Source organism: Pelobates fuscus, chromosome 12, assembly GCF_036172605.1.
Source record: "Pelobates fuscus isolate aPelFus1 chromosome 12, aPelFus1.pri, whole genome shotgun sequence".
Taxonomy (NCBI): Eukaryota; Metazoa; Chordata; class Amphibia; order Anura; family Pelobatidae; genus Pelobates; species Pelobates fuscus.
In genome coordinates this window covers 110,434,464-110,451,982 of record NC_086328.1, presented here as the reverse complement: position 1 = coordinate 110,451,982, position 17,519 = coordinate 110,434,464, and the positions used below count along the sequence as shown (strand labels likewise).

At 40.5% G+C, this 17,519-nt stretch overlaps 1 protein-coding gene and 1 pseudogene across 1 annotated transcript in view; one reads left to right on the top strand and one right to left on the bottom strand.

Annotated features, from left to right (window-relative positions):
• NCR3LG1 (natural killer cell cytotoxicity receptor 3 ligand 1) overlaps nucleotides 1-17,186 on the bottom strand; it is a 37,093-nt gene extending 19,907 nt beyond the window's left edge. Inside the window, exons 1-8 of the mRNA XM_063437598.1 lie at nucleotides 17,016-17,186; nucleotides 10,216-10,566; nucleotides 9,257-9,583; nucleotides 7,995-8,093; nucleotides 6,986-7,462; nucleotides 6,239-6,613; nucleotides 3,231-3,548; nucleotides 749-1,057 (exon numbers count right to left, since the gene is read on the bottom strand). Coding sequence (XP_063293668.1) covers nucleotides 749-1,057; nucleotides 3,231-3,548; nucleotides 6,239-6,613; nucleotides 6,986-7,462; nucleotides 7,995-8,093; nucleotides 9,257-9,583; nucleotides 10,216-10,566; nucleotides 17,016-17,103 — 2,344 coding nt within the window. The 5' untranslated portion in view covers nucleotides 17,104-17,186. The remainder of the gene's footprint in view (nucleotides 1-748; nucleotides 1,058-3,230; nucleotides 3,549-6,238; nucleotides 6,614-6,985; nucleotides 7,463-7,994; nucleotides 8,094-9,256; nucleotides 9,584-10,215; nucleotides 10,567-17,015) is intronic.
• On the top strand, nucleotides 11,758-12,360 carry LOC134579074 (keratin-associated protein 5-1-like; annotated as a pseudogene).
• Nucleotides 17,187-17,519: the final 333 nt, after the last annotated feature.

The window sequence follows — 17,519 nt, the reverse complement described above, 5'->3', positions numbered from 1 at the left end:
GTGCCTTTGCAAATAGACCCCAAAATGTGACTACATTCTCTCCCAACATCACTCTGCATGATATGTTATTATTATTATTAGCATTTATATAGCGCCAACATATGCCACCATGCTTTACAATATTAGAGAGGGGGAAATTTTACAATAAATTACACAATTACAAAATATTACTGGAACAATAGGTTGATGAGGACCCTGCTCGAAAGAGCTAACAATTTAGAAGAGGTGGTGTATAAAAACACAATTGGAAGGGGAACATGGGGGATAGCAATCAAGCGACATGGTGGGAAAGTAGCAGAATTAGAAGGTGAGAGTGAAGTGTGGCCTTTTAAGGGAGCATGAAAGATAAATTTGTGAAATAAAAGTTGCTCTAGGAGTCCACAGGCTATTCTGAAGAGATGTGATTTGAAGGTCGTCTTAAATGATTGAAGACTAGGGGAGAGTCTGATAGGAGTGGGCAGGCTGCTCCAAAGGAGTTAGCAGTAAGGGTACGAGCAGCGGACAGCAGAAGGTCACCAGAAGAGTGGAGCGACCAAGAAATTGCGTAGCTATGAATCAGTGAAGAAATGTATTGTGGGGTAAAGTTGTTTAGAGCTGTATAGGTAAGGGTTAGTAGGGTTCAGGTAATCAATGTAAAGATTGACGGAGGGGTGAGGTGTGAGAGGAGCGATGGCAGAGATAAATCAGTCTGGCAGCAGCATGTTAATACGTTATATATATAACAAACAATATTAATGATATGGCATACCTTCTAATTTCAGGCTAAATTTCTGTTCTGTGTTTTTTCCACAGTGATAGAGTCTCATAATAAACTGTGCACTTTGATCTTCCTCTGAAGGTGTAAATCGCAGATTTGTGGTTCTGCAGAATAAGCCAGAAGTGTCTTTGTGGGCATTTTCTGTATCTACTCCATTAGTTAACTCCTTCAAACCCCGGTACCATTTAATGTCACTGTCCTCAGGGTAGAAGTCTCTGATTGTACATGATAAAGTGACTGGTTTCCTACAAGCAGGTTTTTCAGGTTGACATTGTATATTGCTTATTTTTGGCCTAGAGACTGAAAGATATAAATGTCAAGGTGGATACATTAGAAACTTCGGGGGTTCCATAGTAAAAAATCAACAGGTTAAAGAAAAATAATCAACAGCATTAGCAATAAAACATATCTTAAAACTTGTGATTGAGTGAATAAAATATTGTGAAATGTATGTGTGCTTTAAGAAGAACCTCATAATTTCTCCCTTGTGCATATGAAAGCGGAATAAAACAAAATGGCATGTTGTTGAGGTCTGAGCACTTATGCAGGAGGTCTGATTAAAGTGTTACTTGTCCCCCGCTATTCCCTCCCTATTTTCCCCCTTATTCTTGCATGCGCTCAGGGATGCTGCAAGTTGCTTTAGAAACAGTGCCAAGGAGACGAGGAAAAAATAATATTATATGTTAAAAAAGAAAATCAGAATTTCATAATAATCGCTTTATTTTCTAGTGCAGTGATTTTCAGATTCTGTTTGATTTGAAATGAAAATGAAAAATGTCTACAAATCTCTTAATAAAGTACTAAAATAAATAATATTTTGTTTTTAAATGGCATGTAGTTAAAATTTTGTGTTTTGTCCTTAAAGGGACACTAAGCACCATAACAACTATAGCTTAATGTAGTAGTTCTGTGGCGAAGAGACTGTCCCGGCAGTTTTAGCAGTGCAATCACTGATGTTATGAGGCAGTGTCTGGGGAATACAAGGTATTAAAGGACCACTATAGTGCCAGGAAAACATACTCGTTTTCCTGGCACTATAGTGCCCTGAGGGTGCCCCCACCCTCAGGGTCCCCCTCCCGCCAGGCTCTAGGGGGAGGAAGGGGTTAAACTTACCTCTTTCTCCAGCACGGGCGGGGAGCTCTCCTCCTCTTCGTCTGAATGCGCATGCGTGGCAAGAGCCGCGCGCGCATTCAGCCAGTCCATAGGAAAACATTCTCAATGCTTTCCTATGGACACTGGCGTCTTCTCACTGTGAAAATCACAGTGAGAAGCACGCAACCGCCTCTAGCGGCTGTCAATGAGACAGCCACTAGAGGCTGGATTAACCCTAATATAAACATAGCAGTTTCTCTGAAACTGCTATGTTTATAGAAAAAAGGGTTAATCCTAGCTGGACCAGGCACCCAGATCATTTCATTAAGCTGAAGTGGTCTGGGTGTCTATAGTGGTCCTTTAAGTAAAAATAATTCTTTAGTTCACTATTTTGGGGGGAGTGGGCTCAAATGTAAATAGACACTCCACTACCTAAATGAAAATAAAATCAATATTAAGTACATATGAAAAAATTTATGGATTTTTTACACTTGGGTTATACCTAAAAACAGCTTGCAAAAGCTGCAGATCTTCCCCAGTCCAGACTTTATGTGGCTGTCCAATCACAGACTTCCCAATGCAACTCAATGAGAAGTCTTTGCAAGGCAGGTGCTCTGGGCAATTGCTGCCTTTTCAGTTTTTCACTGAGCGAAACAAACCAGGAAGTGACAGGACTGGTTATCTGATTGACAGTCAGGGAGGTGTAACAAGGTTCATTTATCAAATTCTCAGTTTCTATTAAATTCTGCACTTTTTTGTAAATTGAAAAAGAGAGGACACACTCTGCACACATAACGTTTTTCAGCAAACCAAAGTTCTTTACGAGTCTGGACTCTGGAGTGTCCCTTTAAAGGGACACAATAGGACACTTATTTGGTCACCCCATTGTCCGGCATGCAAAGGTTAAAGGACCCTCTTCCCACGAAGTCACATTAAAGGTTCCCCATAGGAATTCATTATATCAATGCTTTCCTATAGGGAATTTGAACACATATGTCCTTATGCAAAGCATGAGGCCGTCCAATGTCATTTAATGGAGTAAAATTCCTTTAGGGAACAGAAAGCGCCTCTACAGTTCGATTTAACCTGCAATGTAAACATTTTTTTGTTTTTTGAAAACGTTAAGTTTTACACTGCAGGGTTAAACAGACAGGGACACTGCACTCAGACCATTTCAATGTGGGCTGGGTACCTATAATGTCCCTTCCACAAATTTTGAGGCTTTGAATTAGCCCATGAAGTAATGGTGGATTTTACACATTTATAGGTTTTAGAAAATCCCTTCACATGTAACCCTATTGCAGTTTGAAAACTACAAATATCCTAACATCACTTTTTGGCAACAATTAAGGATCCCAGAGTAATTATTCATGATACTCACTCAGGTTTTTCAGTGTCCAGCTTTGACTTATAGGGGATTCAAGACTCTCATGGGCAACTTCACACTTGAATTCCTTCCCAATGTCCTTTATTTGAGGCCAGTATGATACGTTACTGGTAAAGTAAAATAGTCCACATGAATCAGTTAGTATTTCACTGTTTTTGAATGGGAGGATAGTGTCGCCTTTGTACCAGGTAACGGTTAGTGTCTGGTTATAATAGGAATGAATTCGACATGAGAGTTTAATATTATTCTCCAAATTCAATGGTTCTTGTGTCTCATCATGGTTGCTCTGTATTGGATCCAGCACAGGTTTAGCTAAAGACAGTAAAAAAAGAAAATAAATACTTTGATGGTGGAAGTGGGATTTCTTTGGTAATTACTTCTATGTACATGTTATTGTAATTATGTATTTAAAGTATTGTTGTGTTAGAAACCTCACTCAGGCTTATTCACTAAAGTTTGAATTGTAAGAAATGCAAAAAGACACTATAAATACCAAAACAAATGTGACTATAAGGGACACTAAAGGTACCTAAACAACGTTAGCTTAATGAAGCAGTTTTAGTGTATAGATCATGTCCCTGCACTTTCACTGCTCAATTCTCTGCCATTTAGGCGCTAAATCACTTTGTTTCTACAACCCTAATAACATATCGCTGCATGTGACTTACACAGCTTTTCTAAACATCCCTAGCCACATCTTGTTTAAGGCTTATACAGCCTCCCTGCACACTTGAAAAAATGCCTACTTTGTAAACTTTGCTTAATGTAACGTGTTTCATTTAAAAGTTATTACCGCAGCAGCTTCCTATGTGTGATTAAAGTTCAATTCAGAGAGCAGATGATAATAACTTCTAAAGTAAACACAATGTTCTGTAAAAATGAAAACTTTTTTATCAAGACTCTGTAGTCTCACTTCCTCAATCTTCAGGACTGCTTACAAAAATGGATGCGATCATAGAACGCATAGCACTTACCATCACACAAGGTTGTGGGAATTTCAATTGTGATCAGATCACTAGAACTAGTGTCACTAGTAGTCAGAAGTAGTGTCACTAGTGAGTGGGGTGGGTGTATGTGTTGCCTTCCAAGGATGCCATATTTAACCACATGTTTGCTTTTTCTTTTCTTTTCAAAACACTTCTGACAAAAACTTTCCAAAAATCTTTGAAAATTTTTTTTTTCTTCTTAAATAAACTACATGAAGTGTTACAGTAAAATTTCCTTTGCATGTTTATTTTCATATCCTTAATTTGCACCTGAACTAAGATCTGCTCATGCACAATGGTTTCAGCCTAAGGGATGGAACTCAAGGATCCTGGTCTCGATACAGTTTCCATGTCAGCCATATCTTACTCAATTGTATTGAAATTCTACAGGCCTTTAGGCTGAACACAAAGAGTAGAAAGGTGAAGAAGTTGGGAGTAGAGCCTTATTATAGCCTCCGATGATATTTGCAACAGAAGACGGGAGGGCAAAGAAAAAAGTAATATAGTGTAGTATGTAATACAACTTGTGTATCAGAAGAGAAAGGGATGGAGCTGAAAAGCTCCTCTTGATTGCGCTTGAGCGGTATAATGCCCAGCTGAGGATATTGCAGTGTGTCTCTTGGTCTTGGTAGGTGGTCCAAAGGATATGGATTAAAACACAAGAGTGGGCACTATATAGTGTAGTGTTTATAATAGCCAAGTATCACAAAACAACATAAAATAGGAAATACACTCACATTTATTGGAGCCTAATGTTATGCCTCCTTTTGACTGCATGGAGTAGTATAATCCCCACTCTATGGGTATAGGTGATGTGGTGTCTTCTCTGCAACATATTTAAAAACAGTAAACAGCTATATAGTGCACACTGTGTAAGTAAGGTGGTAAAGTGAATGAAAATACACTTATGCCTTAACAGCAAAACAGGGTTTTGCTCATTCCATACAGCTCTGGTGGTACACTCCCCACCTAGGAGAACGATCATTGGGGGAGATATTGGAACTTCCATCATAGACAGAATGGTACAGGGTAGTTAGAAGAATTAGTAACTTTATTAAGTGGAATATAATAATTAACAGATTAAAACAATTATGCCACATGCTGGTGATGTCATCACAACATTTTACCGCGAACATTTAAATTATTAGCATTGCTATAAACACTGCTATGTGTCCAGGTCTCTGTAACACTTGAAAAACAGCCCTATGCTGTGGTGAAATGTGTCATGTAACTTTTAATGTAATTGTTTTAATCTGTTAATTATAGTCTTCCACTTAATAAAGTTACTAATTCCAAGAGTTCATTCTCCGAGGTACGGAGTGTACCACCAGAGCTGTGTTTTGTTCCATATCCTTTGGATGATCTACCAAGTCCAAGAGACACACTGCAATATCTCCAGGTGGGGATTATACCGCTTATGTGCAATCAAGAGGAGCTTTTCAACTCGACCTCTTGTAAGTGCATCATTTTCACTTCTGATCCACAAGTAATATACTACCCATTATTTTTTTCGTTGCCCTCCCATCTTGTGTTGCATATTTCATCAGACGCTATAATAATGCGCTTCTCCCAGAGCTTCTTCACCTTACTACTTCAACTTCATCCGGATAAGAAAGACTCCGGCCTGGGTTGTCCGAGCTGCCTTCTTAAATGTTACTAGTATCTCTCCAGTGCTGAACCATGCTTGTTGTTGTTTCTGAGCACAAAAAAATGCTGTCTATCAGCATGTAGTGTCAATATAGGTCTAAAGAAAATCAATAAATGAGCACAATATCCATGTTATTTTTAGCATATTGCTCTTCCTCTGGGTAGCTTTGAAAATTACATACAGTTGGGCAGGACTCTTTATTCCCTGCCTCACAGCATAAGAGATTTCTCTGAGTCTAGTATAATGTTTAGTTGGGTAGCTGGGAGCAATTTGGACACTGAGTTTTTATAAAGAACTGAAAGTAATCATACTCAATATGTTATATGATTATAATATATAAATGATTATATTTCCTCATGGTAACGCACCTGAAACCTCCATAATCATGCTTTTTTCTATAGATTTGCCTGTGGAAGGGTGAAAGATCCTACAGATATATTTTGCACCATGATCTTCTTTTATGGTGGGTTTCATGGTCAGAGTACTTAGAATGCTGTACGTGTGGTCATCATCATTGGCCGTTTCAAGTCGTTTGTGAGAATATTTGGCAACTTGTATTGGCTGTCCATCCTGACCAGAAGACAGAAGTTCCGTCATGTGACCGGTGAAATCAGCTGCATCCACTTTCAACCACATGACTGTCAACGGTCGTGGCTTAAACCCATTGATGGCACAGGTGAGGGTCAGGTAATCTTTGTGGACTATTTGCAGAGGAGCCACGATTTGAGATAACTTTGGAGGAACTAAAGAAAGATAAACACAGCTTTACGTTCATATAATAACCATGTATTTTACAGTAATCATTGCCAAAATCATTTAAAGACAAAAACATTAAACATAATTTCTTCTCAGTTCTCCTCAGTTTGTGGCTTAACAAAGAATTCCATTTTTATAGGCTATGGGTTTCCACAATTCCTGCTTTAGTGAAAAACCGACAATAGCTAAAAACTGAAAAGCATTTTAAAAAGCATTATAATGTTTTAAGTTAAATCAGCTTTTCTCACATATTTTAAGCATTTTACTGCAGGGATTTGACTGAGAAGCTCTGCCTACTGTTACAGATATATAAAAATGTTATTTTTGTTTAAGTAGATCAAGAGATGATTCATGCTTACCTCCATTCACCTTCAATACACAGCGTATGGATTGTGGTTCTTTCAGAGATGCGTGTTTCACTTGCAACGTCAGAAGTGCATCATTATCTTCATCTTTGTCTGGAGTTAAATGAATGGAGCACTGGCAGCTTGAGGTGCGGTTCGTATTATTTGTTTTAATTTCAGCAGTTAGCTCCAGCTCCATTGGTGGCCTGAGAACTGAGCTGCCGTTACTAAGCCCATTTTCGTGTCCTATCACAGAAACCAGGTGGTAATCTCCCAGGATACTGTTTGTTTCTAGTGCTGTATTATTTCTAGCTCTGTTTTGCTCCTCTGATTTCCACTGGCCCGCCATCACTTTGCTTCCCCCTACCCTCTCCAGATATACAGAAATCTCAATTGCTCTTGGTCGGAAATTTGTGATTTGACACGACAGAGTCGCTCTATTCTTATGAACAAGACTTTCATGTCCAGTAATATTTGAAAGTATAGGTGACACTGTGAAAAAAACATGAACACAATCATTATTATACGTACACATAGAAAGGGGAAATGCACTAAGGGTGTCTAATCTGTTTATCAAACTGCTTAAACTGGATTTTTTATGGTATAAGTGAAAATGTAAATTTTGTGATATTTAAATGTCTGCAGGGATTTCAGATAGTGACATGTGACTTATTTTGGTTTTGTTTATATATTTGGGCCGATGAATACTATAGCCATTGCTGCCGCCTAAGAGTAGTAGGAGTTTGAGCACAGGGCTTACCTCTGTGTGTTTACATATGGTTTTTAATTTATCACAATTTGATGTTTAGTGATTTTATAAGGGTACTAAATGTTATAAGTTGTTTTTTTTAATTCCCAATATTACACACTATTTTGTATCTCCAGAAATCATTTACTGTATTCAAGTCAATCAACTCACTATGGAACTGAAACATCTCTGGTTTATACTATAGTTTATTCTTTACTTATTTACTCTGTATACTTTAAAACAATCGAATGATGTAGTTACCAACTTGCAACTTACCTTTCCTAAAAAAAATATACCATACAGCCAGCAAAATACATACAAGGAGTAGTACTGTAACACTGATCGCCACAGCAGTGATGTCTGTCTTTTCCATTTCTGAAAGAATAAAATGTAAAATTATATTAGAGAAATAATATTTTGAATTTTTTTTTCTATATGAAATTCGAATACAAAAGAAGAACTTCAGTTAATATGTTAAAACGTACCAGTTACTGGTAGGAATTACTGTTCATCTACTGATTGCTTTCAAGCCTCATTTTAATTCAGCTAATCAATTGAAAATTGTGTCACTTGTATGTCTAAATCTATTCATGGTAGAAGCTGCATCGGCCTTTCAATAATTTACAGCATTTAATTATTTGCCTGAGGATTAGTCATCAGCCAACACAGCTTTCTACCACCTGAGATGATTTGTTTAATAGAGATTCTTCCTGGGTCACGGCTGCATAAAATGCATCCAAACATTCAGTATCTCCTCCCTCTGCATGCAGACACTGAACTTTCCTCATAGAGATTCAATTCATCTCTATGAGGAGATGCTGATTGGCCAGGGCTGTGTTTGCATTGTGCTGGCTCTGCCCCTGAACTGCCTCATTGTCAGTCTCAGCCAATCCTATGGGAAAGCATTGAGATTGGATCAGGCTACCACTTCTGATGATGTCAGCAGACACCATGTTTTTCTGAGGCAAACAGCATTCAGATCTACAGCTTCAGACTTGAATACAGTAAGATTTTGCTATATTTATGGAGGCATGAGGGGCCCAGGGGGCTAGATGGTGGTTTTAACACTTTAGGGTCAGGAATACATGTTTGTGTTCCTGACCCTATAGTGATCATTTAAATGTATATATATATATATATATATATAAAGTAAAATATGTTTATTTGTCATCTGCCATTCATAAGTCTCTATATCACCACTTAAAACAAAGAACTACAGGTTCCTGAAGGCTCTATGTGTGTGTGAATAACATCAGATATTATTAAATCTATATTCCATACATATAAAACCTTAGATTAACAAACGGTATATATACTAGATGTGATCAGTAAGTAGGATATGAGATAGTATATAGTTCAGTAAACAGGAAATTGAGGTTGATATACACTAGATATTATGAGTATATACTAATTGATGTAGTATATAGATGTGGTCAGGAAGCAGGAAACTAACTTGTGTGGGGGAGCAGTCAATAAACCGGAAATGAGGCATTGTGAAGAAGTAGTCAATAAATAGTAAGTAAAGAAACATGAATTACCTTTTACAGACAGAGTAAAATTCTGAGATTGCTCATTCCTAAGTAATTTGGGAGTCACCACACAGACATAAGTATTTCCGTCATCTTGTAGTTTAGGATTTAACGTCACGTGGCTTGTTACATTGTACGTTCCATCTTTCATTAAGGCTGGGCTACTTGTGCAGACTTGTTTTTCTAATGGAATACAGTCGATGCCATTTTTCTTGTACACCACCCATTTTACATCCACAGACTTAGGGTAGAACCCAATGACAATGCATGTAACAGACTTTTCCGTACCTAATAAAATTTCCACTTTGGTGTCTGACAAACTGACAGTTGGTTGAGCTACATGGGGAAAAAACAGATAATTATTGTATTATAACTCTCAGTTTCAAACCACAGAATATTGTCCAATGGCGTCTCCTTGTATTACAAATACATATTAAGTTGAATTTAAAGCCTTTAAATTTAAAGGTTTTTATAAAGTGTCTTCTCTTCCAAGTTATGTTAAGGTGTTGAAGCCAAACAAACACCACACCGGAGTCACTGTACCCTAGTACCGCTTACCAGTATGCAAGCTCTCTCAATTATAGAAAGATGCTAATCAATCTATGTGTCTATCCATCCATCCATCCAGACCCAAATATTAAAATATCTTCCTTTATTACACACCACTCTTTCTTTCCTGCAATAGCATTTTCAGGAGAGGAGCATAATTCCCATTACTCTGTGTCCAACTTGACCATGTCTTGGTGCTGTCCTGAGATTAAGGGTCCTAACTATGAAATCTTGTGTTACGGAGAACATTGCATGGATTCATTCACTAACCATGCACTACTAGGGTATGGAGTTTGAGCAAAACACCCTTTCCTGTGAAGTTAGAGCGGGTTCCTTTTTATGCATCCTCCTTGCCAGGAGCTACCTGTTATTGTGTAAAACCATTAGTTAACACCTCCAGTATCTTCTATTTTACTCACCTGATACTTGGAGAGTGGTTTTACCAACCACTTTATTAGGAGTATAAAACACTGTGCAGGTATATTCCCCTTCATCACTGATCTGAACATGGGACATGGTCAGAGCAGCATTTCCCCTTTTAAGGTCATCTATTGAGATTCTGGACCCAGGCCGTCCAGGGGTAACACTTGCAGTCGAGTATTCATAAACTTTGTTTAAACTTCCATTCTGCAATCGGTGGGTCCATATAACTGTTAACTTTTCTAGATCAAACTCTGTGTTTGTGCCATCAGATATTAAACAGGGGAGAACAGCATCTTCACCTAGTAACTGTAAAATTGGGGAGTCACTCGTTTTCACTTGAAATGATTCTGAAATGTTAAAAAAAAAGTATTGAACAAGGTTAAATGTACGACTTGAGCATCAATACTAAAACATTTTATACGAGTGGCAGGAATGCAGTGTTATCCACTCCAAACTGGCCACAAATTGCAAGCTTATGAAAAAAATACACAATTTTGGTACAAAAGTGCAATGTGGTTATTAAAGACATTTTTAAGTCTATTTTACTAAGATGTGAATGTGTTATAGACAAATCTACTGACTGCCGTAAATATCAGGACTAAAATGTTATTAACTGCATAAAAGTTTGGCAGCCAAGACGGAGGTGACCGTCACGGTACTTAGCTTGTAGGAGCTTCCAGCTTCAGAAGAGGCAGGTAAGTAGTCAAATTGTTTGACCACTTACCCTTTGAGGGCGCCAGGGCAATCCTGGCATAATAAAAAATACAACTAGCTATAGTAGTTATGGTGCTTTTAGAGTGTTCTTTTAACATTAAACTGCTCTGAATTTAAACTTTTGGGGCACATTGTGAGATATTTTTCTCACCTTTATTCACAGAGAGTTTGCAAAAAAAAAGCCAAAATAACCAAGTTGCAAAAAGTCTTGATCTTTGGTTGGGATTTATTCACTAAATAGAGGGTTGAAGTGATTTATCTATCTATATCTGCGTAGGTGTATATCGCTGGTTGCTTGTTTGTATACTAAATCTGAGTGGCTGCTATATATGTGTATGTGTATATATTGCTAGGTGTTTGTGAGAATACTATATCTGTGAGGATGCTATATACGTGTGGGAGTATACTGCTAATTGTTTGTGTGTATCCTATATCCGTGTACGTGTATATCGCTGATTGAGTTGATGTTAAATCAGTATAGGTGTATACAGGGCCGGCCTTAGGGGTGTGCGAGCTGTGCGGCCGCACAGGGCGCCATGGAGCAGGGGGCGCCCTGCGGCCGCACAGCTCACACATGGCGGGGATAAAAAAAAAAATTGCGGCGGGGCTTAGCGTGCGGCGGGGGTGGAGCTAAAATGCCGTCTAACTGCTGCAGGGGAAGCAGGAAGGAGTCCCTGCTTCCCCCAACAACCAGAATCCAGGAGCTGCACTGCCTGTCTGCCTCCAAAAGGAACAGAGGTAACTATGTGATTGTCTACTTGTGTGTTTGTGTGTGTGTTTGTGTGTGTGTGTGTGTGTGACTGTCTGTGTGTGTGTGTGTGTGTGACTGTCTATGTGTGTGTGTGTGACTGCCTGTGTGTGTGTGTGTGACTGTCTGCCTATGTGTGTGTGTGTGTGTGACTGTCGGTGTGTGTATGTGTGTGACTGTCTGTGTGTGTATGTGTGTGACTGTCTGTGTGTGTGTGTTTGTGTGTGACTGTCTGTGTGTGTGTTTGTGTGTGTGTGTGTGACTGTCTGTGTGTGTGTGTGTGTGTGTGTGTGTGTGACTGTCTATGTGTGTGTGTGTGACTGCCTGTGTGTGTGTGACTGTCTGCCTATGTGTGTGTGTGTGACTGTCGGTGTGTGTATGTGTGTGACTGTCTGTGTGTGTATGTGTGTGACTGTCTGTGTGTGTGTGTTTGTGTGTGACTGTCTGTGTGTGTGTGTTTGTGTGTGACTGTCTGTGTGTGTGTGTGTGACTGTCTGCCTGTGTGTGTGACTGTGTGTGTGTGTGACTGTCTGTGTGTGTGTCTGTCTGTGTGTGTGTGTGTGTGACTGTGTGTGTGTGTGACTGTCTGCCTGTGTGTGTGGCTGTGAGACTGTCTGTGTGTGTGGCTGTCTGCCTGTGTGTGTGTGTGTGTGTGTGTCTGTCTGTCTGCCTGTGTGTGTGTGTGTGTGTGTGTGACTGCCTATATGTGACTGACTGGGCAGACTAGATGTGCCGAATGGTTCTTATCTGCCGTCACATTCTATGTCTGTGTGTGTGTTTGTGTGTGGCTGTCTGTGTGTGGCTGTCTGTGTGTGTCTGCCTGTGTGTGTGTGTGACAGGGTGCGTGGGAAGGGGGAAGGAGTGTGGGAGGGGGGGGACGGGAAGGGGGGCGCTGTGAAGAATTTCGCACACAAGGTGCCCAAAGGCCTAAGGCCGGCCCTGGGTGTATACTGCTTGTGATTGTGTGGATGCTGTATCTGTGATAGGTTTTTATCCCTGGCAGACAGATAGTAAAAAAAAAAAATTTTTTATCAAATTCAAAGAATCCTTTTATTTATTGTAAAAACCAAAGAAAAACAAGTTACTTGCGCTCTCTCCTCTATCCCTATGTATTTTTAAACAAATGGAGGTCTTTTAGTTACCTCCAATGACCATGAGAGGATGAGCCCACCTGCCAACATCAAGGCAGACCCCCCTAGGTGGGTCCTAACTCTAACCATTCACCTTGCTTCCTTGAGCCTCTGGCAAAAATCTCTAATGAGACAGAAAGGGGTATTTTTTTTTATATACACCCCTATACATTATTAACCCTTAATAGGGAACACATGGGATGGGTGGCTGCATTGTAACAAGGCTGAGTAATACAAAAAAATGGATACAAATGCAGAAAGAAAAGTCCTGCCCTCACTCCCATCACTACTGGGCGGCTGCAATGACTACAGTACACATCAGCCCCAATATATAGTAAAAACCAAAGAAAAACAAGTTACTTGCGCTCTCTCCTCTATCCCTATGTATTTTTAAACAAATGGAGGTCTTTTAGTTACCTCCAATGACCATGAGAGGATGAGCCCACCTGCCAACATCAAGGCAGACCCCCCTAGGTGGGTCCTAACTCTAACCATTCACCTTGCTTCCTTGAGCCTCTGGCAAAAATCTCTAATGAGACAGAAAGGGGTATTTTTTTATATACACCCCTATACATTATTAACCCTTGATAGGGAACACATGGGATGGGCGGCTGCATTGTAACAAGGCTGAGTAATACAAAAAATGGATACAAATGCAGAAAGAAAAGTCCTGCGCTCACTCCCATCACTACTGGGCAGCGACTACAGTACACATTTGGTTTTTACTATATATTGGGGCTGATGTGTACTGTAGTCATTGCAGCCGCCCAGTAGTGATGGGAGTGAGCGCAGGACTTTTTTGTATTACTCAGCCTTGTTACAATGCAGCCACCCATCCAATGCGTTCCCTATTAAGGGTTAATAATGTATAGGGGTGTATATAAAAAAAATACCCCTTTCTGTCTCATTAGAGATTTTTGCCAGAGGCTCAAGGAAGCAAGGTGAATGGTTAGAGTTAGGACCCACCTAGGGGGGTCTGCCTTGATGTTGGCAGGTGGGCTCATCCTCTCATGGCCATTGGAGGTAACTAAAAGACCTCCATTTGTTTAAAAATACATAGGGATAGAGGAGAGAGCGCAAGTAACTTGTTTTTCTTTGGTTTTTACTATATATTGGGGCTGATGTGTACTGTAGTCATTGCAGCCGCCCAGTAGTGATGGGAGTGAGCGCAGGACTTTTCTTTCTGCATTTGTATCCTTTTATTTATTGTGCCTAATAAATAGAATTAAGTCACCAAAGTAGATATTTTGAGTGTAACATATAGGTTTTGTAATCAACATTTATTGGCTTTTAATGACAGGAGTAAATTAATTGTTGCAGACTGTTAAATGGCTTAGTAAGAGAAAATAAACAGACAACACTTTTATCTATCTCTTCACAAGGTGTTTACACCCGCTCAACTAGATTCCTAAGGACCTTCAGCATGTGTTCCAAAGTTCTTTAGATAGTGAGCTAATGCTACCTTGGAGAATTTAACACAGCAACATTTCAGTAATATGAGGAGCAATGTACAGGTTCGGTAAAAGTTGGTTATGTAGCTTGTTTTTTTTAGGGTTTTGTTTTTTCATAATTTTTTATTATTATTATTATTATTATTTGTATTTACCACTTATACTTTATATTAATTACTTAACTTGGCTAAGTAAGTCCACTATTCCTGCTCCTGCCACTCTCACACTGCAGTTCCTCCTTTTTGTGTCAAAAATACCTAATTTGGGGGCGGGGCCTGACTGCCTAGATGGCCGGACGTGCATCCTGAATCCTCCAGCACCAGCAGAAACGAATCCACTAATCCTGCCCAAACCACAGGGGCTAGCAACTTTAGATGCTTGGAGCAAGATGCAGCACCTCGCAGGGATCAAAGCGATACCAGTCCGGCACCGATCCGACCTGGTAAAGTCTGAACCGGCCATGCGGCCTAAAACGGAGCGGAGCCTGCAGCACGGGAGAGGCGGCCGATCACCCGGCAAGGGGCCCGCTCCCACACGAGGCACACACACAGCCCTGTTACCCCCCCCCCCATGGACCGGCGGGGGTTATCCCGGTCCTCGCTGGGGACGGTCACCCCCAACCAAGCGACAAAATCAGCAAACAGGCAGCAACGCATGGGTCCACCCAAGATGGCGGCTCAGACGCGGCCCGCGAAGGGGAGAACCCGCATCCAACCGCCTATAAACACTCTGGATTTCTTCGACCGGCTTGGCGCGAGACTCTGGTCGGCACTCCACACTAAAGGCCAGACCTTCAAGATGGTGTTGACACAAGCAGCGGCGTGGATACGCCCTACGATCCGCCACCACTTAAACAGACACCCGCCAGCGGCTCCCAGGACGGCCACCCGTCGGTGGCTACTCCAAGCGCCCAAACGGCGGATCAAATCAACACATCTCCCGGGCGCCAGCTCCCACATGCTCGTACACCAGAGGGGGATCACCCTCCAGGCCAGAACCACTTCACGACCAGGGACATCTGAAACCTGCAAAGCGGCTCCATGTCGCATGGGCGAACATCCAGACCCCAGCACCCGAGAGAACAAGGCTGCTGAGTCGGCCTCCCACACGAGATACTCACTTGCTTCAAGAGCCGACGTCCAACCAGGCGCACATCTTCCCTTTCACAACACGGCTGATCACCGGAGAGCAGCAACCATGATCGATGACGCCAAGGCCCCATGGGACTTTTTGGTATGTGCCCTGCCAGAGCCGACCACGGGTGTAGGCTGACACTCACTAACTCCCGCTGCCGCACGGCGACCTGGACCGCTGACCAGCTACCACATCTATGCAGCCACTGAGGACTACGCCCCGCCAATACTTTAGTCTTAATATCTCATGCCTAGACCTTCATGTGACAGGCGAATGATAGGACTGCTATTAATGTTATTTGTTTTTACAACGTATTGCTTAATTAGCCTACCCACCCGTAACAGCTTAGCATTATCAGACTCAAGCTCTGTAGTTATCCGTTAAGATATGTTTTTTTTTTGTTTTTTTTATGTGCTCGGTGATGGGTGTTTGGCTCCCCTCGGAGGGTTGCCTCTGGGCCCTGCACATATCGCTACTATAAACTTACCGCATTGCACTAACCTGTGTTAGTACCTAGCTCTGTGAGCCTGTTTATCTCATGCTATTACCAGACCGACGAATAGACCTAGCCTGTTTGCAGCTTAATAATACACTTTAAGCCGATGGTATACTGCGTTATATGATCCAGCCTGTTCCTATTACATATTATAAAATTGAAATCTAAGCTAATAATCACTCATGTGCTGTTTAGCCTGCTTCAGCTTGTTTAGCCTATATAACACTATTGTTGAGACTCTCAATTGACAAAAAAAAAAAAGAGGCCGTTAATCTCGGGAGTACATGCAATCCTTGTATAAACCAGTTATGCATAACTTGTATTTTTCATTCATTAACCCCTTGTTTCTCTTTCTGTAACGATCCATCATTTGCCTCAATAAAAACAAAGATTGACAAAAAAAAAACAAAAAAACTAATTTGTCTGTATTTTCCTTTATATTTCAGAGGATACGTGCCACTTACTACAAAAAACACTATTTCAAAGAAAACAATATGTAATAGAATGACCTAGACACTGGGGATACGGTCCGTGTCCATAGTTACCCCAAATACTAGCAAATTAGGTCACTATTTAGAGCACGTCACGGCCCTTCCTTTTCAAATATTTTTTATTTTTTTACAATAATAATAAAGATTGCAACTTTTTGTCAGACAATAATGAAAAGAAAAAAGTACATTAAACATATATTGATAACCACTTCCCTTTTTGATCACATACTTTTGCATTCACTATTGTGAAGAGCTGTTATTGTATCTCTTAGAATATGACACAGTTTTTTTACTGGTTTGCCTGCCCCCTCTGTCACTGTACCCCCTGCTGCGATGTCACGTCAGGGTGTTAGCAAATTCTGCAAAGTCCCCAGATGATGACAGTGCTTTTTTCAAGGGTGAATCCGTACTCTTCAAATCCGGATAATGTTCTGTGAGTTATGGAATAAACTCCCAGCTCTGGAGACAGAGAGACCATTCTAGATACATAATCTAAAAATCCGGGACAATTAACATGTATGTGTATTTAATAAATATGGAAATGATGTCAGATCAATCTATAACCATAGCCCTCTGAGATTAGTTAGAGGCGAGAGCTCCAGTCCTCTCCCTTTATAACTTCCCCTGCTTACCTAACCGTGGAATGAAGACAGCCAAACACAGACAGCCAAAAACAGACAGACAGAAAGGATGCCTCCTCAGTTCCAGTGTTTGCCTCATGCTGGGTTTGGGTGGCCCAGATTCCACAGATACACTGGGTTTTACTGTGGCCTGTAACTTTGATCGAACATAACTACACCCTACAGAGCTCAGCAAGATAATAAGAAATACTTTCACTTTCAGCTTTAAATGTGTCAGAGTTGAAAAACAACTCCTACTTCCTGATACAGAATGCATACAGAATATTTACTATAAAGAGTGTGGTGGGTGTTAAATAGTATGACATGAGCCCATACTATAGAGATATATTGTGCTTTAGTCACTAAACTGTGAATTGCGGTGAACTGTAAACTAGACGGGTGATTCACCAAAGTGGGAATTGTCAGAATTTCCCTTTTTAGACCCAGAAAGTGTTTATCAATGTGTTACAGTGCTCCATATTCATAGTTCACAACTTTGCACTGTCTGCAAAGCCT